Here is a 22,277-nt window from a genome sequence, read left to right on the forward strand (position 1 = left end):
TGTTGAGCTGCCCAGTTTCCATCAGGCTGCAATAATTCAGTGCAAAAGGTTTTACTCTGTGCAGAGTTTGCTGCTCTCAGGGAAGAAAAGGAGAGTCAGAACAGATCAGCTTAATTAGCTTATAAATACATAACATGCCAGTGGTTACCCCGTGAGTAAACATACTAGGTGTACATGATTAGCTTGATCATTGTGCTTCCTCTCTTCCCTTGCGGCCTGGACCATCAAAAACAATGGGGTGTCCCTCTTGCGTTTTGCCTCACTCTGAGGGGGGAACACCAGTGGCCTTGTGCTTTCAGCCCTCCATAGCTGAAAGCGAAAGAGAAGAATTGAGGGTGGCTGTAGAGCAGTGTCCTGTTTTCCTGTCGGTGATACTTAGGATAATAAGGGAGCCTTTGCCAACAGAGGCCCTCTAGATGAGTCCCATCCCCAGCTAGCTGGGGTGATGAAAGTCGTAATCCAAAGCATCTGCAGGGCCCACAGCTGGGATAGGGTCTGGGGGAGCACAAAGGAGTTGACTTTGTGTTCTGAGAATTGGATCCAGACCCAGCTAGCCGTGCTTTGGCCCCAGAGAAATCCATGTCACTTAAGCTGTTGGTGACTAACTTAGCTTGGACCCATCTCTGAGGGTTCCTTGGTGTGAAAACCAGCCAGTGACACTAAAAGGAAGGGTGATTGACCAAAGATGGCATCCATGAAGAAATTCCATTGAGGGAGGAGCCTTAAGTTCTGTAGGGATACCCAAAGGCAGCCTTTGTCACGCTTCCTGTCCTTCTCTTTAAACCAGCAGATGTCGACACTACGCAGCGGTCGCAAAAAGCAGCCAACCAGCCCTGATGGTAGAGCCTCCCCCATCAACGAAGACATCCGGTCCAGCGGCCGCAACTCCCCCAGCGCTGCCAGCACTTCAAGCAATGACAGCAAGGCGGATTCGGTGAAGAAGTCCACCAAGGTGAGTTTTGGCTCTTCCCATGGATGCTCTCCGGTCCATTTCCTGGTAACTCACCAGAGAAGAGTTCAGGCCAAGACTTGGCAGATGGGTGGCATCATCCAAGCTGGAACTTTCCCCGCAGCGTCTAATGCTGTATCCCAGGTGTGGAGAACCAGGGGCTTCTCCAGATGTTGATGAACTTCAACTCCTGTCAGCCCAAGCAAGCATGGTCAACGGCCAGAGGGACAATGAGAACTGCAGCTCAGCAGTAACTGGAAGGCTGAAGGTCCCCACACACTTGCTAATTTCCCCTACAGTGGTTTGCTTTTTAAAAAAACTTTTTAAGGAAAGCTTTCCCCCATTCTGCTGAGGAACCCCTGCTGTTCTGATACAGAATTTCTAAATGTGGCTGGTCACTCCTGTGTGTGTTTAAGGTAAAGGTAAAGGGACCCCTGACCGTTAGGTCCAGTCTTGACCAACTCTGAGGTTTCGGCACTCATCTTGCTTTATTGGCCAAGGGAGCCAGCGTACAGCTTCCGGGTCATGTGGCCAGCATGACTAAGCCGCTTCTGGCAAACCAGAGCAGTGCACGGAAATGCCGTTTACCTTCCCGCCGGAGCGGTACCTATTTTTCTACTTGCACTTTGATGTGCTTTCGAACTGCTAGGTTGGCAGGAGCAGGGACCGAGCAATGGGAGCTCACCCCGTCGCAGGGATTCAAACTGCTGACCTTCTGATCGGCAAGCCCTAGGCTCTGTGGTTTAACCCACAGCGCCACCCGTATGTGTTTAAGACCCTTCCTCAAATCACATGGTCCTCATGGGCACACCCTAAGGCAGTCCCCTGAGGCTGCATTTGGTCTCCTTGTGGAATCCCCAAACAGGCTTCCAAAGAGCCCCAGAATTGACACAGATCTGCTTTGAAAAGCGACAGCATGGGCGGTTGACTCCTACACCGTTAATTTCCCTCATCCTGCTGTGTGAGAAACATAACCTGTTCCGTTGTCATCCGTATGAAGCTCTTTGCAGGCAGGCTACAAGAACTCCCATTTGTTCTCCTGTCGCTTTCCCCTAATAACGCCACTCCTTTCCCGTCAGCAGCAGAAGATAAAAGAGGAGGCATCGTCTCCTCTCAAGAGTTCCAAGAGACAGAGAGAAAAGGCAGCATCTGACACCGAGGAGCCCGACCGAATCAACGCCAAGAAAACCAAAACACAGGTAGGTCTCAGTTAGAGCAGCCTGTGCCAATCTGCCTCCCTCCAGATGTTTTGGGCTGCAACTCCCATCAGCCCCCAGCCATCACATGGCAAAAGATGTGTTTGAGAGACCCTGACATGCATGTGCCTCTGTTTTTGTGGGCCTAGCCAGCTCTGGATGACATAGACCTGGCTTCCTCAGCCTTGGCCCTCCAGATGTTTTGAGACTACAATTCCCGTCATCCCTGACCATTGGTCCTGCTAGCTAGGGATCATGGGAGTTGTAGTCCAAAAACAGCTGGAGGGCCAAGGTCACGGAAGCCTGACATAGACCTTTAGGGCAAAGCCTTTGGTAAGGTAGATTGTAAACCATCATTGTGTCTTGCCAGCAGTCCCTCTCTGCTAGGGAGCAGTGGCAGGAAAAGGACTGTTGTCCTAATGTCCCACTTGTGGGTTTCCCAGAGGCATCCTTGTTGGCAGCTGGTGGACTAGATTGGCCTTTTGCTCCAGCAGGGCCCTTATTTACTTGAAAGGATAAAAAAATAATATTGGGGCCCAAGGGTCTCAACATTGGGCCATTCTTTTGAGCACCATTTTGGGCAAAGGTTTCCTGCATAGCCAGGGGTTGGATTAGATGCCCCTCATGGTCCCCTCCAGTTCAATGATTGCTGTGATTAAGGGTGGCAGAGTGGGAAGCAGGCAAATATGATCCACAGGGCACTCAGAAGTTCTTGTGGGGGGGCCACCCTGGGGAGCACATGCTGCTGTGCAGCTCCTTCCTTTTCAGTGGGGCTTGCCGCACAGGAAAACTACCCAGTGAGATCACACCATATACCATGTAAGATTTAGAATTTCTACAGTAGGAACAAGTGCTTGGCCTGAATGCCCCCTGTTGTCTACTCCCAAACCTGGCTGTTATATAGGAAATACCATTATACTAAGGCAGACGACTGGCCCATATAGCTGAGTGTTGTCTACCCTCTAGTTCTGTGACTCTGCTACAGCCCTTCCCACACAAACGGCATTTGGGAAGCCACTCAGTGTCCATAAGCCACACCCTTTTAAACACCTTTTTTAACGTTTCCTCCATGCTTTTTGTCCACAGGAGATCAGCCGGCCCAACTCCCCGTCTGAAGGTGAGGGGGAGAGCTCTGACAGCCGCAGCGTGAATGACGAGGGCAGCAGCGACCCGAAGGACATCGACCAGGACAACCGGAGCACCTCGCCCAGCATCCCCAGCCCCCAGGACAATGAGAGTGACTCGGATTCGTCCGCCCAGCAGCAAGTCTTGCAGGCGTCCAATGGCCTGGCCCAGCCCACACCCGCCTCCATCCCTGTCTCAGCGCAGCTGCCACTGCCAGCCACCTCTGGCCTCCCCTCTTCGGTGCCTCCCCACATCTCCCCATCCGTCTCCCAGTCAGGTAGCAGCCAGCCTCAGGCCCCGGTGCCCCCCCACTCTCACATCCAGCAGGCTCCTTCGCTGCACCCCCAGAGGCTGCCGTCTCCTCACCCGCCGCTGCAGCCCCTGACCGTGCCCTCCAGCCAGCCCCAGCCTCCCGCCGTCCCCCAGCCCCACCCCCAGCCTCCGCTCCACAGCCAGATCCAGCCCCTCCCTCACAACCTCCAGGCGCAGCCGCTCCTGCCTCACCCGGTCCCTGCCCAACCGTTCCCCCTCGCGCCGCAGCCTCCCCCGCTGCCTTCGTCCTCGTCTCAGTCTCAGGTCTCCCTGCAGCCCCAGGCTGTGCCCCACCCCCACGCAGCACTCCAAGTCCCGTCGGTGCAGCCCCCCTTGCAGGCGCCGTCTCCGCTGCAGCAGCAGCCCCCGCCGCCACGAGAGCAGCCCCTCCTCCCGGCCCCTCTGACCATGCCCCATATCAAGCCGCCTCCCACCACCCCCATCCCTCAGCTCCCCATGCCGCCGTCCCACAAGCATCTCGCGGGGCCCTCGCCGTTCTCCATGAACTCCAACCTCCCGCCACCGCCAGCCTTGAAGCCGCTCAGCTCCCTCTCCACGCACCACCCGCCCTCGGCCCACCCTCCTCCCTTGCAGCTGATGCCCCAGAGCCAGCCGCTGCAGCCTTCCCCAGCGCAGCCCCCTGTCCTGACGCAAAGCCAGGGCCTCCCTCCCTCCGCCAGCCACTCCTCCTCCAGCCTCCACCAGGTACCTCCCCAGCCCCCTTTCCCCCAGCACCCGTTTGTCCCCGGGGGGCCCCCACCCATCACGCCTCCCTCCTGCCCATCGACCTCCACGCCGCCTTCCGTGCCCAGCGCCCCTCCTCAGGCAACGGGCTCCACATCGGCAGCCTGCGCTGGGAACGTCCCCGTGGTGACGCCCTGCACAATGCCACCCATCCAGATCAAGGAAGAGGCTCCGGATGAGGCGGAGGAGCCGGAAAGCCCACCTCCCCCGCCCCGGAGCCCATCACCAGCGCCGACAGTGGTGGACACGCCAAGCCACGCCAGCGAGTCAGCTAGGTAAGGGAGGGCGTGGGCAGCTTCGGGGAAACTGCCACCTGTACTGTATAAAAGTTCATGGGACTTTTTCCCACCTCTGCTCATCCATAACTCCTTCACTACCACCACTTTGGATGATGGTTTGGTGATTTGAACATCCACAGCTGTGGATCAGGCTGCCTTCTTAGGAGAGCATGGGATCCCCTTAAAACTGGTGCACCCAATAATGCTGCCCTGTAGGTGCCATTGGCCTCGCAGCTTCCAGCATTCCTAACGGTTGTCCATTCTTGGGCTGATAGGAATTGGAGCTGCAGGGCACCACATTGGCTACCCCTGCCCTAAAGGGGTTCTCTGAGGGCCAGCATCACAGGAAAATTGCTAAAATGGCAGTGTCATCACACAGAGTCTCTTCTCTCCTCCCCATCCTAGCAATAAGGGCCTTCTAAAAGCTCCCCAGGTTGCTACAACATGGAAACTATAAAAAGGTGCACGGAAAATTTGTGAGATACGAGCCAGGGATGTACAGCATTTTGAGGCTGTAGAACACCTCTTTAGATCCTGTTTTACTTCTACATAAGGAAAACACTCAAGAGCATTAAAAAGAATGTTCTCTTGAAAGATTGCACAGCACAAAGCATATTGTGATATTGATTTGTCTTCTTGGATTAATCATTTTTGTGTGTGTGTGTGTAGAGTATGCATGTATATAAAAAACTTACTTTGATTCACTGGGTTGGTTAGTATCCCTCTCCTGCATGGTTTTGTAATCATTTATTTTCCCAACATCTGTTGATTTACCAGTTTTATCAGAGTCCCTCCCCATATGTTGCACACGGAAACTTCTTCCTGGCTGTTGGGGTGGGGGGTGGATCTCATTCCGCCTCCTGCTTCTCAAAATGCTTATGGTTGCTTTGTGTCCCCTGTTCCCTGCACCCCACCCGGTTTCTTTGCTGCCAGGTTTTACAAGCACCTGGACCGCGGCTACAACTCCTGCGCGAGGACAGACCTGTACTTCACGCCGCTGGCAGGTTCCAAGCTGGCCAAGAAGCGCGAGGAGGCCATTGAGAAGGCCAAGAGGGAGGCGGAGCAGAAGGCAAGAGAAGAGAGGGAGCGGGAGAAAGAGAAGGAAAAGGAGAGGGAGAGAGAGCGTGAGCGTGAGAGAGAAGCTGAAAGAGCGGCGGTAGGTTTGTCTGTCTGTCAAGCCGTGAGGGGGTGATCCAGGCGGGTCTCGAGCCCAACGGAGGCTGCGGTTGCATGATGTCCGGTTGCATTTCCACGGGCCTGGCATGTGAGGGTTTTCGCTGCTCCCCTGTGGCCTTGAGAGGGGGCAGGTCCTTCCTCCTCCTTTGCTCTGAATTAAGGATTTCCTCTTTGCCCCTTCACCTCCACTTCAGATCGCATGATTCAGACAGTTATTTGGCATGCAGAAAGAGGCTGGCAGAGGGCAGGTGCCCTGAATTAGCATTGTGTGGACTTGGTTGGGGACCACCTTTGATCCTGCAATGGAAGCTTCGGTGCTCACCCCTCCTTCATTGTCAGAGGAAGTATACACCTCTGAATTCCATATACTAGGAATCCCAGTTGGGAAGAGTGCTGCTTCTTCTGCTGCACACAAGTTCTGCTTTGGGGGCTTCCCATTAGGTCATTGGGGTGGCCAGTTGTCAGAAGAGGATGCTGGGCTAGATTGTCCTTTGGCCCGATCCAGCAGCCACTCTTCTTGTGCTCTTAATTCCACAGTCAAAGAGGAGCTTTGGCTATAAAATTCCTGGAACTGCAGCAGCTGAAGAAATTTTGTTCCAGGGGTCGGGGTGGGGGGCAAGCTGAGGACTATTGAGACAGTGCAGAATGACAACTCACAGTCAAGAATGTCAGGATTTGTCATCCAATTACACCTGGAGGGTTGCAGCCTCCCCAACACTTGCAAATGATCAAAACTTCTTTTCTGAGTGCCTCTGAAAATCCTCACCTTCCTTCCATAAATGCTCCAGGTGGGTAAACCTAGGCTACCAGTGCTGTGGCACAGAGACCTTTTTCCTTGCTGCAGGGGAGAGAGCAACCCTGTGAAGGAAGGATTGTGTGAGAGCTATGGAAAGATCTTGAGCCTGTTTTCAGTTCCCCCACTAAACTCTTCTCCCCTCTTTGGTACAGCAGAAATCATCCAGCTCGTCGCACGAAGGACGTCTTGGAGAATCCCAGCTGAGTGGCCCAACGCACATGAGACCGTCGTTCGAACCTCCTCCCACCACCATCGCCGCCGTCCCCCCGTACATTGGACCCGACACGCCGGCGCTACGGACCCTCAGCGAGTACGCGCGGCCTCACGTCATGTCCCCCACCAACCGTAACCACCCCTTCTTTGTGCCCCTCAACCCCACCGACCCTCTGCTGGCCTACCACATGCCCGGCCTCTACAACGTGGACCCCACCATCCGGGAGAGAGAGCTCCGGGAGAGAGAGCTCCGGGAGAGGGAGCTTCGGGAGAGGGAGCTGCGGGAGCGGATGAAGCCGGGCTTCGAGGTGAAGCCGCCGGAACTCGATGCGCTTCACCCCGCCACCAACCCCATGGAGCACTTTGCCCGCCACGGCGCCCTCACTATCCCCCCCACGGCGGGCCCGCACCCCTTTGCATCCTTCCACCCGGGCTTGAACCCCCTGGAGCGGGAGAGACTCGCTCTGGCAGGCCCCCAGCTGCGGCCTGAAATGAGCTACCCGGACAGACTGGCCGCCGAGAGAATACATGCGGAGCGGATGGCATCACTCACCAACGACCCCTTGGCCCGGCTGCAGATGTTCAACGTCACCCCGCATCATCACCAACATTCGCATATACACTCGCATCTACACCTCCATCAACAGGACCCGCTGCATCAAGGTGAGTCTGTAGCAGCGGTTTGCTCCATGCTGTGTGTGCAGCCCCTGATGTCGTCCATTTCTTTTTGAGCTGGGTGGGGAGGGGCCACCTGTTTCTTTGGGGGAGTGTTTTTCCCAGCAAATGAAAAAAAAAGTAGTGTACCTAGGAGAGCTAAACTGGAATTTCTGTCCCTCATGTGTTAGTTTTCAAGTTGCAGGAAGTCTTTTGTTGTTTTTTACGCAGAGTAAAAAAAAACACGCTAGCATTTTTACAGGAGCATTCTGAAGTGATGCACTCAGCGCTAGTGTGATGCAAAGAGGACCATATTGAATTTGAACCACCACCAACCTGTGGAGGGAAGTCCCTTTATTTACTTAGCCTTGAACCTCATCACCCAAACGAGAAAAAATGTACACGGTGGAACGTTTTAAGGGCAAACCTAAGAGAAACTGCGAAGCACATTTCTGATGTGAAATGCCTTTGATACAACCACTTGGGGCATTAGCGAGGCCAGCAGGGTCCCCTGCACTAAAAATTAGGTCTCCTCTCCTGTCATGGACTCAGCGCAGCTCCTCCTCCTGTCAGGGGTCACTTAACAGGAGCCGCGTTGCTGAGCTTCCAGCTTAGGAGAAGTTATGCAAGGGAGCCTTGCAGCAGAGCAGAGAGGCACTCGGGATCTCAAATACAAGCCCACTTGTCCTTAACGTGTGTCTTAAGCTGGGGTCTGTGTAATCCCCACCCCCCTCTGACTGCAGTGAGGTCTCCCGAGTTCGCTGTCCTCTGTCACTCTCTTCTACTTTTACTGCTATAATCCGTCCTTGAGCTCAGTAGGCTCTCCATTCTAGTAGAATGTTTTGGAAGAGGGCTGGCATTCAGGGAGGACAAAGAATCATGCAAAGTGGGGTATTCTTGCCCTCCAGTTTAGATTACTTTTTGCACCTCTGTTGGCACCCTGACCCATTTCAAGGAAGGTGCCTCTTCTGTGTGACACCTGGTGATACACACCAGTCTTTAGTGCTGCAGTGGGTAGTGGTTAAAACTGGTGCATGTGCATTGTAGGAACAGGCTCCAGACTGGGTAGGAAGCTCTGTAATGGATTGATTGTTCTTGAAAAGTGTGTTGTTCTAGCAGAACGTCCAGCATCATCATTTCAGTTTCTTGCCCCCCACCCTTACCCATAAGTTCCCAGGGTTGGTTGCAGCAATTAAAAAAAATATTCAGAACAGCTTGAAACAAATGAGTGGGTTGTATCCCAACTAAGTTCTCATCTGCCACTGAAATTGATGGACACGGCTAACGTAACTTGGTCACGTCCATCAGTTTCAGTGGCTCTACTCTGAGAAGGACTTAGCTGGAGAAAACCCACAGACCCACCAGTGATGACAGGAAGGGAGACAAGACTTTAATATTTCAAGGATCCTGAACACAGAGCTGATGATGCATCCCTCCAGCAGCATCCACATTGCCCAAGACACCCAGCATCACAGGAGGAGGGTGACCCCCCCCTCCGTAACATAACGTCCAAGTGTAGCAGCTTGCTTTCCCCATTTGAGTAGAACTGAAAACACCACTCCCCTCCCTCCTCTCCCATTAAAGAACTGAGGCTGTTTACAGTATCTGGGGTTCTGTTTCCTGGACATGCTGGGTGGGGGCAGAACACTGAGGAGGGGAGAGTTGCATGTATTTTCATAGAGTGCTGACCACGAGCAATATTTGCTCTTTTTAGAAGGTGATCTTCCCTGCTTTGGATGCATGTTTAATATATTTCCCACGATTTGCCTCCCCAAGAGATAATTGTAGCCAATATAAACTGTTGAGAGAGAGATGGGGAGGCTCCAGAGCATGCACACGGAGTTGTGTGTGTGTGTACATGTGTGCATGCACGCACACATAAGCACAGGCAAGGAGCTGGCTTCACTGCTTGCCTTTCCATTGCTAGATCCCTGTACTTGCTTAAAGGGCACTTTTAACCTGCTTCCTCCCAACTAGGGTTGCACGATGTTGGATTTTCAACACTGCAGCGTATTGCCAGCCAAACGCTGCGGTTTAGCGATAAACCGCAATGTTGTTAAAAAAGCTGCATTGGCCCCAGGCAGCGAGGTGCCAGGTGAAACTGCCACAGCTCTCACTATGGGAGCTGAGGCGCTTTTACATAAGCACCTCGTGGGCTGTGGCAAATACAGCTGGCCCCAGCCTGCTGCTCAGCTGGGGGCCCGAAAGTCTCCTGCCCCCAGCAGAGGCAGCCCAGAGTCCGCTGTGCGAAACCAGCAGGGGACTCAGGGCTCCTTGACCAGGCTCAGCTGGGGGCTGGAGGCCACCTGCCCCCCGCAGAGCCAGCCCTGGTGTCCCTGCCACTCGTGCTCGAGCAGCAAGGATCTTGGGACTTCTTGGCCAGGCCACCTCCACCTCCGCTGGCATGGGGGCAGGCAAGCTACCTTGCTCATTCACCCCCCACTCCCCGAAGACAGACCAGGCGGCAGTAGCCAAGCACACTAAGCCTGTCAGGCTCTGTGCATTTGACTGCCTTAGCCTTCACCTGTGTGGGTGTGCTGCCCGCTAGCAGCATCAAAGAGCCCCCACACCGCCTGGCTGCCTTCCACCCAGAGGGGGGACTCTGTCTTTCTGGGAGGAAAGGCGCAGCACCCCCTCCCAGACGAAGGCAGCCAAGCAAGGCTGCAGCCCCAATCCCACTCCTACCCAAGTGCAAGCAGGAGCGGGGTTAGGGCTCTCTTAGCTGGGGGGGCGGGAGCACCTAACAGAGCTCCCATCCCACCTCTCTCTCCGTAAAAGTACTTTGCTGAAGAGAGGGCAGCAGCGCACTCCTCAGTCAAGCAGTTTAAAGAAGTGGAGGGATGAAGAAGCTGTATTGGCAACTCACTGATGCAGTTTATTTCCCCCTCTGCTGGGGCAGAGTGCGATGGCGGTTTCACCAGTGGTATGTCTCTCCCCCCCCCCCCCGCCCAATACCAGTCCTGGGTGATGTATTGATATATTGCCCAATGCTACTCCCAGCACCAACACCTTCCATCCCCCCCCCCAAATATTGAGAAAGGGCTGTAGCTCTGTAGTGGAGCACTTGCTTTGAATCCTCAGTGTCTTCCCTTGGGATCTCCAAGGAAGAAAAACACTCATATGAAACCCTGGCTAGCCACTGCCAATCCTGGACAGTGCTGAGCTAGAGAGACCAGTGTCCTGACTCCGGGTACAGCAGCTTCCTACATCTTAAGGGGAAGGCTGTAGCTCGGTGACAGAACATTTGCTTTGCGTTCAGAAGTTCCCAGGCTCAGTCCCTCGCTGGCATCTCCAGGTAGGCAAGATCCCTGCCAAAAAGCCTGGAGATCTGCTGCCAGTCAGTGTAGACCACTGATCTTCAGCTGGTGGGTCAGGACCCACTCGTGGGTCACGGCCTGATCCAACATGAGCGCTATTACCATGCAAATGTATGGTAAAGGGTTTCAGAAATGGGTCCCCAAATGCGTGTTTGGATTAAAAGTGGGTCCTGGGATCTGAAAAGGTGTAAGATCCCTGGTGCAGACAGTGCTGAGTCAGATGGACCAGTGACCAGGCTCAGGATAGAGTAGCTGCTTTGCATGCAGAAGGATCCAGGTTCACTCCCCAGTGGCATTCCAGGCGGGAAAGACCCCAGCCTAAAACCCTGGAGAGCCATTGGTGTAGACAACATGGAGCTTGCTGGTCTCATTGGTGTCCCCCCCCCCCAATTTTCTTTTCTTTTTTTGCATACTGAGGTGGGTGATTTGGAATTGTTTTTCCCCCTTGGGATGATAACAGTGGAGTTAAATGAGACAGTGGGAGGGGAGGGAGCGTGTGTGCCTCCTCGCAGCCAAGGGCAGTAACAAAAGCCTCCCCACCCGCAGTACAGAATGTACTGATCTCCATAAATGTATCAGACTCCAGATGTACATTTTGTGCAAGCAGACAGAACAAAATGAATCTTGCATTTAAAAATAGATGGAGAGAGTCTGCCCCTGCTTTCTGGGTTAAGGTAAGGTGAAACTCAGTGATAAAGCTGGTTTCAAAAAAAAAATTGTAGAATCATAGAGTTGTAGAGTTGGAAGGGACTCTGGGGGTCTGCTAGTCCAACCCCCTGCAATGCAGGGATCTCAGCTAGATCATACATGACAGATCCAAGGGCATGCGGAGATAGCTTAGTATACAAAAAGGCAGGCCTTGTGCCTTGCTCAGTGTTTTGCAAGCTGCATACGCCCCTCTATGCTGGACGGGGAATAGCCATAGCTTAGTGGTAGAACAACTGCTGTTCATACGAAAAGTCCCAAGTTCAATCTCCCGCTTCTCCAGGTAAGGCTGGGAAAGGCTCCCTATCTGAAACCCTGGAGAACTGCTGCCAATCAGTGTAGGTAGTACTAAGCTGGTTGGACTACTAAGCTGGTTGAACAGTGTCTTCCTTTCCTATGTCTGAAAGCAGGGATAGCCCATGTGGTGCCGCCCTTCAGATGTTGCCAGATTACAACTCGCATCACCTCTGATCATTTTCCATGCTAGCTGGGATGATGGGAGTTGGGAGTCCAGCAAACATCTGGAGGGTACCATGTTGGCTATCCCTGTCTTAATGGAGGGCCCAGAGTACATGCTTTGCAAGCAGAAGTTTCCAAGTTCAGTCCCCAGCATCATCTGGGGAAAGGGATGTAGGAACATAGGAAGCTGCCTTATACCAAGTCAGGCCCTGTGTTCATCTAGCTCTGCATTGTCTGCTCCAACCAGCAGCCCTGGTTCTCCATGGTTTTCCCTACCTGGACATGCCAAGGGTTGAACTTGGAACCTTCTGCATGCAGGGCAGATGCTCTGTCACTGAGCGCTCTGGTGCTCCCCCAATCAAATAAGCAGATGATGAGGATCTCCAGAAACAGCTGAGAAAAACTCCCTGCCTGAAGCCCCAGAGAGCCACTGCCGGTCAGTGTAGACAGTACTGAATTTAATGGGCTGACTCTGTATAAGACACTCTTGCATTTCCTGAGTTGTGCTTGTGCTAATTGCACCAAGCATCTCCATGCTGTTGTTGAGACGGAGGGTGATTGTGTTCAGAACAGAGCCAGAGTCCAGAGTCATTCCCAAGACAGGTTCATCAGCCACCACCTTCCAGTGACCTACATGTTCAGTCCCAGATTTTGGGGTGTTTTGTAGTGCTCACTGGAGAGCCATTTTAATCAAACGCCTCCAGGTGTCTTGAGCAAGGAAGTCAAGGAGGCACAGACCTCACACTCTCCTGTGATCAAAGTTTTTCCATACAGTTGAAGAGCTACTGCAAGTCAGTGCAGACCCAATGAGTCTGACTCAAGATGACACTTTTCTCCTATCTTTCTCTCCTCCTGATGTCAAATTCTGTGGGGATTAAAATTGTTCTCTCTTTAGAAATAGGTTCAGATTGTGTCCCTGAAGCTGTCTTTGCTGATAGCCCCTCCCTGAGGGGTCCCACTAGCTCTGTGCACTCTCTGCTAACTCACAGGCCAAGGTGCGATACAAACCTCAGGCTGTAATTCAGGATCCGAGTGTTCCTGTGTTTCTCTTGCCTGGTGGGTTAGTATTGTAAGCCTTGCGTGTAGCACATCACGCATGCCATTTGCAGCGGATCTTCTGAGTGTCGTTAATTGGATTGATTCATGATGGGTTGGAACATGACCTCTCTCGACATGTCATAGAGGGGCCCTGGAGGCAGTGACCTAGGACAGGAATCCCTTAGAATTAGGTGACTGGGATCAGGAATCTTAACAAAACCCAAGGCTCACCAGGAAGGTCTTGTATGAGAATATGTATATATGCAACTGCAGGACGAGAGGAAATCTGCTGAGACAGGCTGCTCTGACATGCAGCGACTCAGGTTGCAGATGCCCTAATTAAAGCAGCTCATATGCTCCCTTGGATGAGAATCGGGGTCAAAACGACCTGACCAGATTCTCTTCTCCGTTTTCTGGGAACCTTGACGAAGCACCTGTCCAATTAGCCCCCTTCTCTCTCCCCTCCCCCACATGAAGATCTTCCATCTTGCAAGCAGGGCAGAAGATTTGCTGTTGTCCACAGTTTTATTTTAAGGTTTCTCCTTCTTATAAGTTCTGAAGGGGCTTCAGAGATTTCACAGGAGCTGAGTTCGATTTCCGCTTTGCCCGGGGCCTGGCCCCAGAACCTGTTTTCAGATGTTCTGCCCAGCCTCTGAGCATGTGAAGCAGTAATGACTAGGAAGATAATTTCCCTGAGCTAGCAAATAGGGCATTTTTCTCACCATTGATCAATCATGATTAGACAAACAATATCTCACTCCCCACCATGATTCTGTCTGTCTGTCTTTGTCTCTCTCTGAGACAGAAAGCAGGCTTGGGACTCTGCAACTCTGAAATCATGCATTAGATTTCACCAGGCTCTGCCCTTGCACTTTCAAGCTTTTCCCAGCAGCCACAAGAGCTAGGAGCTGGTTGTTTAAAAATAGAGGAGTCTCCAGATGTGAAGCTCTGTGCTAGGTAGTACATGAACAGCTTGTGCTGCATCTGTCAGCGAATGTGCAAACAGCCCCCTGTGGTTGTTTGTTTTCTCCTTCCTCAAATAGCAACCCTATGACGGTGTCTCTTTCTGTTCTGGGACCTTGAACTTGTTTTTTTCTGGGGTGAGATGAAACTCCTAGGGGGAGGGGGGAGGTTAGCAGACAGATGTGCAGATCAACCACCCTCAGCAGGAAAGGCGACACTTCTAAGAGGCTTATATTGCACATGTTTCCCTTACATTGTTGACAGTGTCACTATTATCTGAATGTCTTCAGATAATAGGCAATGAGGTCTAGCGCCTTCTCAGCAGAGGCATCTACCTTGAGGAACCCATCCCGCTGCTTCACTGCCCTCTTTTTAGGAAAAACTCCCCTTCCTAGGAGAGCTTTGTCTCTCATAGGAGGAAAAAGAGTCTCTGCCGTTCTGTGGCATTATTGGGGCTTATTTTTAAAATGTTTTGATGATTAATTTTATGATATGCTTTGTGTCTTGTGTGCGGTGCCTCAGATGCCACCTCCAGGGCATTTATGGGACGTGTCTTAAAAAGGAATAGTAAATGAATGGTGAATTGATTTTCTGTTGTTCTTGTACGCAGTTCCCTTTTTCCTTCTTAATAAGAAAGCTCATTCCTGTTCCCCCCCTCCCCTTTTCTCCCCTTTTGTTTTAACTCTCAAAGACTGTTTGGCCACCCGATGTCACTGCGAACACTCCAGACAGAGAAGTAGGCTCCACAGTTGGAGGGGGGACTAGGCTTCTGATAATTACCGGTTATGCTCAGCTATTTGCGCAAGTATTAATGTTGCTTTTGACCCCTGAACAAAATGAGGGTTTCTGAGCCTGGTGGTAAGTTGTCGTTGCTTTTCCTCCCCCTCTTTCCTACCACCCCCAACCTTTCCCTTTTGCAGGCTCGGCAGGACCTGTCCATCCCCTCGTGGACCCCTTGGCAGCCGGGCCCCATTTGGCGCGCTTCCCTTATCCTCCCGGCACTATCCCAAACCCGTTGCTAGGGCAACCGCCCCACGAACACGAAATGCTCCGGCACCCGGTCTTTGGTAAGTGTGCAGTAGCAGCCCTTGGGAAGCCAGTGTTGCCCAACCTATGCCCTCCAGAAATTATTGGACTATGACCCCCATCATCCCTAGCCATGCTGCTTGGGGCCATTGGGGCTTGGAGTCTGACAGCAAGATCTGGAGGGTGGCAAGTTGGGAAAGATCGATGCAGATGAAAAATACAAGACCTAAGGGCTATCTGGTTTTGACGGCAGCCAATCAGATTCCTCCAACCAGAGCATTTGCCCCCCCCCCCCCCGCAGGGATGCTGTTCAGCACCTGGTGTCCAGAGGTATCCTGCTTCTGTACATCGTGTGGATATTATTGCCAATTGTCTTTAATAGACAAATGCACCTAGTTTAGGTTTTTATTGGGTACCAGTGATTTAATGCGTTTATCCTGGTATCCCAGCTGTCTCTGGACTGACGTACTTACGAAATTAAGGCTGTGAACTGGGGGAGTCTCATTCAAAGACTCTTCGTACCAGGGATCAGGCCCTTTCCTATGTGGACGGCGTTCCACAGTTGAGTCGCATCCAAGTAAATCCTACTCAGGGTGGACCCACACAAGTCATTTCCAGTGATTTCAGCATAGAGTAGGACTAGCATTGGGTGCAACCCATCTGCTCAGTCACTGTTATCCCAGCTTGCAGTTACCAGGCATGCCTTGGCCAGTCCAAACTTGTGTGCGACAACCTTTTCTCTTCTTCTCTCTTCCCAGGTACCCCCTATCCACGTGACCTCCCTGGCGGCATCCCTCCTCCCATGTCAGCAGCCCACCAGCTACAGGCCATGCATGCTCAGTCAGCAGAGCTTCAGAGACTAGCCATGGAGCAGCAGTGGCTGCATGGGCACCCCCACATGCACGGGGGCCACCTCCCCAGCCAAGAAGACTATTACAGGTAAGGCTGGGCCCATGCTGTCAGCAGAGGAAGAAGTTCTCTGGGGCAAGCTCTCCTTAGCGTGCATGCTGCCCCTTGGCCAATTCCTCCTCTATTTATTTGCTATTAATATTATTTATTGAATTTGTATACCGCCCAAGTGGGCAACCACCTTGCCCTGAGGGAGGAGGGGAGGAGAAAGGAGTGGTCTGGCGAGCTGCCACCACCCACCTCGCAGTGGTAGTCCCCTTATATCACATTTCCTTCTTAATTGATGCTTAATTGTGCATCTGTCTTTGGTGAACCGCTTTGGGAGGTACACCTGAAAAGCAGCATACCATAAATTAGGCACAGGGGACATGTAGCCCTCCCAGACGTTGCTGGACTACAACTCCCATCATCCCTGACTAATGGCGATGCTGGCTGGGGCCAAAGGGAGCTGGAGTCGAGCAACATCTAGAGGGCTGCCTGTCATGAGTGAGTGAGTGAGTGAGTGAGTGAGTGAGTGAGTGAACCAACCAACCAACCAACCAACCAACCAACCAACCAACCAACCAACCAACCAGCCAACCAACTAACCAACCAACCAACCAACCAACCAACCAACCAACCAACCAACCAACCAACTAGGTTGGTAGGCATGTTCTGAATGAATGAATGAATGAATGAATGAATGAATGAATGAATGAATGATGACTGAATGAATGAACCAGGAGAGGCATCTTCTGGCAGCAGCATAAAGTGGAGACCCAGACTGGCCACATTTGCACAACTGCTCTCTTGCTTTAGGCTCCTATCACTTTACAGGTTAGTTACACCAGAGGTGTCAAACGTGAAGTGTGTCACATGCCCTCAGAGCTGGGTTTGTTTTTCTGAGGGAGGAGAGGGTCTTCCTGCTCTTATACCCACTGTTGTTATAAAATACCACGACCAACTCCAGGTTTTAGAGGGTCCTCGGGCAAGATGCCCACTGGAGGACCTCCCTCCCTGGGTGGTCCCATCTCCTCCTCTCCTTGCTGTGCTGTAGTCTGTTTGTACAGCTGCCTAGAACGTACATGGCAAGCAGAGAGAGGTGCTTCATCTCCTCACTCTGGTCCCTGCTTGGATGCTCTCAGAAGGCATTTGAACAGACAGCAGCCACAGCACCAGGAGGCTCCAAGGGTTGCCTGGGTGGGGGCTCTACTAAGGGTGGGGGCCTCAACAGGTGCTCAGTGGTGGCAGCTCCAGGATGAGAAACCACAGAAAGAGGTTGTCAGGGCCATTACTGGTCAGATTTGGAAGGTCAACGCAGATTTGGAAGGTTGGTTTCTTCAGCCTTTTGAAGGCCTGGGTCCTTGAAGTGGAGCATGAAGGTATTGCTTTGGGAACTGGCCATTGCAGAAGGCCAGGCTCCTGGTTTTTTTTTTTTATTGCAGGCCCAGCCAGTCCAGAGGCTCCCCTCCTGCCTGCTGGCCACAGAGCCTCATGTCACATACTGCTATTTTCGAGCACATGAAAGCAATGACACATACGTAACTCACAGGGCTGGATGTTCACTTCAAATATGAAGTCCTAGTTGAAAATCCCAGACTCCTTGGGAAAACATGTGGATGGATGCATAACTCCTCCCTGCTCAGTCTTTGGTAGGAAGAGGGATTTCCCCAAGGCCTGTCACACCCTCTTTTCTTATTATGGGGCAGGGTGTGTGTATGTGTGTGTGTGTGTGTGTGTGTGTGTGTGTGTGTGTGTGAGAGAGAGAGAGAGAGAGAGAGAGAGAGAGAGAGAGAGAGAGATATCTGTGGTACACTGAATTCTTTTTCTTTTTCTTCTTCTCTTCTAGCCGACTGAAGAAAGAAAGTGACAAGCAGTTGTAATAAATTATTTATTTGTAATTCTGGCTGCAGAAGATCCCAGTCCTTGGGAAGAAATGGAATGTGTTTATCCACACACACACACACACACACACACGCTGCGGAAAACAAGAGAATTTTATCTTTTCAAGATACCTTTCTCTATTTAAAATGAAAAAAGGAGAAAAAACAAACAAGGAAGCCCAACCTATAGAGACTTTTAAAATCAGCACATATATTATAGAATTCATTTGTAGAGAAGACCAGTTTCCAAGACCAGTTTCAGGAGTCTCCTTGCATGATAAAACCTGTTAAGAAGCCTATTGAGAGATAAACAACCCCCTCAGAACTGGATGGAAGTATTCAGAGGAAATTCCTTGGGCATTCTTGGGGGGGTTGTTTGAGGGGGTGGGTTGGGTTCGTTTTTTCATTTTTTTCATTTTGAGTAGGTGCTAGAATCAGGTTCACAACTTAATGCAAGCCACTGTGCATACAAAGAAATACACTCAATTTATATATAAATATATAAATATATATATATATATACACTTTAAAAACAAAAACAAAACAAAAAACAAGAATGGCAAGTAGGTGGCATAACACCCTCTGAAAATCCAAGTGCTATAACAAGAATTTTAAAAGAAAAAAAAATCTACTTTTATTTTAATACATTGTAGGAAAACTTCATAATTTTAAAGAGAGCTTTGCAGCATGGCTTTTTAAGTCTGTAAATAATTTTTTTGGGTTAGGGTTTAAAAAAATTATAATAATCTCCACAAACTCCTGGTATCTTTCTTTCTTTCTTTCTTTCTTTCTTTCTTTCTTTCTTTCTTTCTTTCTTTCTTTCTCTCTCTCTCTCTCTCTCTCTCTCCCCCCTTCCATCTCCTCCTCTCTCTTCCTCTTATTCTCTCTCTTCAGTAACATCACAAAACCGTTACCTCTTACCTGATGTTGACAAGAATACAGAGTTGATTTTTTAATATAAGAGGAATATATATAATTATCCCTTTAATTAAAGGGAAGATGACATGGGGGGGAGGGGTCAGTAATTTCAAAATGGTCAAGAGCTTGACTTGACGGTTTGGTAGCAACATGAGCATTAAAGGCAGTTGCAGGGATAATATGTTTTTTTCCCTAAAAAAACAACAAGAACACACAACTCTTTTTCTTTTTGTGTGTGTGCGTGTGCGCTGTTCTTTTTAATTTAATTCATTTGTTCCACGAACATCCTAAATCGCTTTTCATTCTCGTAGGTTTGTTTTTGACATAACTCAGTTCCTCAGCCGGTGAACAAGACCGCATATTCCTGCACTGGTTCTGTCGAAAAGCTGTCATGTTTTCCACCAGCGCAAGAGTTTTTTTGAAGCAGAAGTTGGAAAGGTAGCAGTTTTCAAGAAATGGGCTCTTGAAATGTTAGGCTACTCCATGTCTCCCCTTTCCTCTACAAACATAGCATTAAACTGAAACTGTGTCCTATGAATGCAGACACACACACACACACACACACACACACACACACACACACACACAGTCTACCAATTAAGACAACAATAATGCAGTGATGTTTCTTTGGCCACAAGCCCCACAAGGCGTTCAATTCAAGGAGGAATTCTCCTTTATTCTCCATCTCAGGATGTGCACTATGCATACCCAATTTGTGCCTGGGAACCCTTCCAGCATCAAAGCCCCACACCAGTCATGAGAGCTGCTGATATGGGGCAGACTGTCCTTTAGATAGCATGGAAGTTTACATGCAAACCATTTCCCTTCAAGTAATATCTCTATATATGTTATAAAATTTATTTGAATAGTGCCGAATCGAAACTTCCCATCCCTGACAAGTTACACATTTTGAAAGAAAAAGGACAGGCAGAGGGGCTGCTTCAGAGCTGTGCATTTTTTCAAAATTGCCCCCCTGAACGCAAAGCTTAAATTTCACTCTTAAAAGCTGGAAGCCGCCTCTGCGCTCCTGGGCTTTGTTTTTAATCAGTCCAATATTAGCAGGTTTGTGTTGTTTTTTGTGTGTGTGCTTTGCTGGGCACAGAAGGGGATTTGCACCTGGTCTTACCTCAAGGGCACAATTGACCAGGGCGGTCTCACTCTTACCCCCTCACCCCCAGTTCATGGCAGCAGAGTAAATTTCTTTCCCCCCCCCCCCAAAAAAAGTCCTCATCTTGAATGCTCTTTTGGGATATGGTGGAGTGAGAATAAGACTCAATAAATGTGCCTCGGGCAGCCTTTTTCCTGCCTGCTGTTTGCAGTAGCTTAGGAGTTATCCTTGTTTGGTAAAAAAAATTCACACTCTCCAATGCACGAGGCAGGGAAACTCTGAAGGCTTAGAGTGGGGTTGACCATCTTCTGTCAGAAGCTGTCAATGTCGCAAGCACATGACAACTGTATGAATCCTATTTTTTAATACCCTTCGAACTGCTAGTTTAGTTACACTTTTTATAAAAAAATATGAGTTGGATTAGTGCAGGAATCTGCAGGGCTGTGTGATAACACATTTTCCTGTTAGTTGCATTCATTATAACATTTCCTTGTTCCTTTTGGAAGGCTGCTTCATTTGCTGTGAAGACTGTTATTTGTGGTGGTAGGAGTCCATTGGGCCTGATCAGATAACCCCATAGCTAATCATTCAGCGGTCTCTTAAACAGCACATACGGCAGGTGGAATTTTAATCCAGCCTAACAGAAATTTGGGTTCCTCTTACCTTGGTCCAGAGAGCAGAGCTTTCTTCCTGCTCCCTGACTCCTGCCCCTTCTTCCCAAACCATCCTTCTTTCCCATTTGTTTCCTTACTGGCAGTCCACGCCTCTTGTCTCTGTGCAGTGGCAAATAGCTGGTGGTTATTAAGCCACCCACCTGCCTTACAGCCCCTCCAGGTGGTTCTGAAGTTAGCCTAACTGCGGACCATATTTTGGTCACACAAGCCACACGGGGTGTCCTCAGAATTGTCATGGTCACCTATTCTCAGGTCAGTTTCTGAACCACCGAGAGCTGAAGCACTGAACTGAGCATCCGGAAACTCTAAATTCATGGTGCTAAATGTCCAGCAAGATGCAGGCTACCAAGACAGAGTCATTGCTTAAAAGCCTAGCTGGCATCTCATGTTTTAACACTGTCATCTGGAATGGAATAAACTTTGCATAATGATCTGTCTTAACAGGCAGGACATCCCCAGCTGCTTATTATCAGTCCTCCTCTGTCTTGCCTGTGTCTTTTTGAAGACACCTCCTTGCAGCAAGCTTAATCTAGTTTTTAACTGTCATCGATTCTCACTGAAAACAGAACCAGCCATATTGGTGAGGGTGACCATAATCCCCTCTCTGTGGTCCCCTGGCAGAACTGAAATTTCAGTACCTTCAGGAGACACTTGGCATGGATGTTGCAGACCATCCTCTGACGTGGTGCTCTCCTGGTGTTTTGGACTACAACTCCCATCAGCCACACCCAGTGGGCTGATGGGAGTTGTAGTCCAAACATCTGCAACTCACCAGTCTAGGAAAGACAGACAAAAGGTACCAGTTAATTACGCCTTTCCCTCCGCAGTTTACATGCAATTCATTGTGCTTCCTCATAAGCTCTTAACCTTTTGGGTTTCTTTTTTATGCTTACGTAACAGTATGAATCATTCCACAGTGGTGGGGGAGCCCAGAGGTTCTTTGTCCTCAGATCTAAATCATTAGCTACAGTGTTATTTGCCCTGACTGTCCCAAGACCACCATGCTCTGTTAGAATTTCCCAACTTTTTACAGTTACCTTTTCAGAAAAAAACTTTTTTAAAGCAAGATTTTATTTTTTGCTTTGAACTTCAAAAACCCATTTTATTTTATTTTGCTTTTTGTGTGTGCGTGCGTGTGTGATTTTACTTTATTTTTTCAAAATCAAACCGTCTCTTGTTCTGTGTCGTCCTGGTTTGAGCTAGTTTCACTGCACCGTTTAAAAGCAGAATATACATTCTGACAGCTACATTTATATATATATATCTTGAGGCTTAGTGTATATATGAGTAGGTTTACCATGGGATAACACAGTGTAAAACAGAGTAGAAAACCCAGAAATCGTGACTTCTGTGTTCTCTCCATTTGAGTATTTTGTAATTTTTTTGAAATATTTGTGGACATAAATAAAAACCAAGCTACACTATGGCAGTTTTGATTTTGTTTGAAAAGTGTGGCATGCATGTTTTAATGGGGCATGAGGTTGGGGTGGGTTCACTAACCATGAACCTCGTCGGAAGCAACAACCAGAGTGGCTTGGCTTCATCCTAAGCATCTTCTCATCTGTTTCCTCTTAACTGCACAAAGACCATCCTACAACAAGGTAACAAAACGAGGTGGGTCCTATTTCAGGCAGCACAGTCCCTTTGGACATTTGGCCCTGTAAGGTGGACTATTGCCATATGCCATGGTTGGGACAGGCTATTCAGTTACATATTTTCTTAAGTAACACATTTGCGTCCTGTCCTGCCTTTAAGGTGTCAAGATGGTTGGGTGTGCATGGAGTTAATCCTGTGTTTTCCTTCACAGCCACCCTTCAAGGTAAGTTAGTCTGAGAGTTAATGGCTGTCCCAAGCT

At 50.0% G+C, this 22,277-nt stretch overlaps 1 protein-coding gene across 29 annotated transcripts in view; it reads left to right on the forward strand.

Moving 5' to 3' along the window:
• The window catches only part of RERE (arginine-glutamic acid dipeptide repeats), a 341,620-nt gene extending 319,774 nt beyond the window's left edge, over positions 1-21,846 (forward strand). For 8 of the 29 annotated variants that reach the window (XM_083752394.1, XM_083752398.1, XM_083752400.1 and 5 more), the window contains 9 exons: positions 788-952; positions 2,029-2,148; positions 3,232-4,601; positions 5,538-5,760; positions 6,729-7,452; positions 14,617-14,661; positions 14,846-14,992; positions 15,710-15,890; positions 17,689-21,846. In XM_083752394.1, coding sequence (XP_083608520.1) covers positions 788-952; positions 2,029-2,148; positions 3,232-4,601; positions 5,538-5,760; positions 6,729-7,452; positions 14,617-14,661; positions 14,846-14,992; positions 15,710-15,890; positions 17,689-17,722 — 3,009 coding nt within the window. In that variant the 3' untranslated portion in view covers positions 17,723-21,846. The remainder of the gene's footprint in view (positions 1-787; positions 953-2,028; positions 2,149-3,231; positions 4,602-5,537; positions 5,761-6,728; positions 7,453-14,616; positions 14,662-14,845; positions 14,993-15,709; positions 15,891-17,688) is intronic. The other 21 variants (XM_083752421.1, XM_083752403.1, XM_083752404.1 and 18 more) reach the window with 16 other exon arrangements.
• The last annotated feature ends 431 nt before the right edge of the window (positions 21,847-22,277 follow it).

Source organism: Podarcis gaigeae (assembly GCF_964106915.1).
Source record: "Podarcis gaigeae genome assembly, chromosome: 8".
In the NCBI taxonomy this organism is placed as follows: domain Eukaryota; kingdom Metazoa; phylum Chordata; class Lepidosauria; order Squamata; family Lacertidae; genus Podarcis; species Podarcis gaigeae.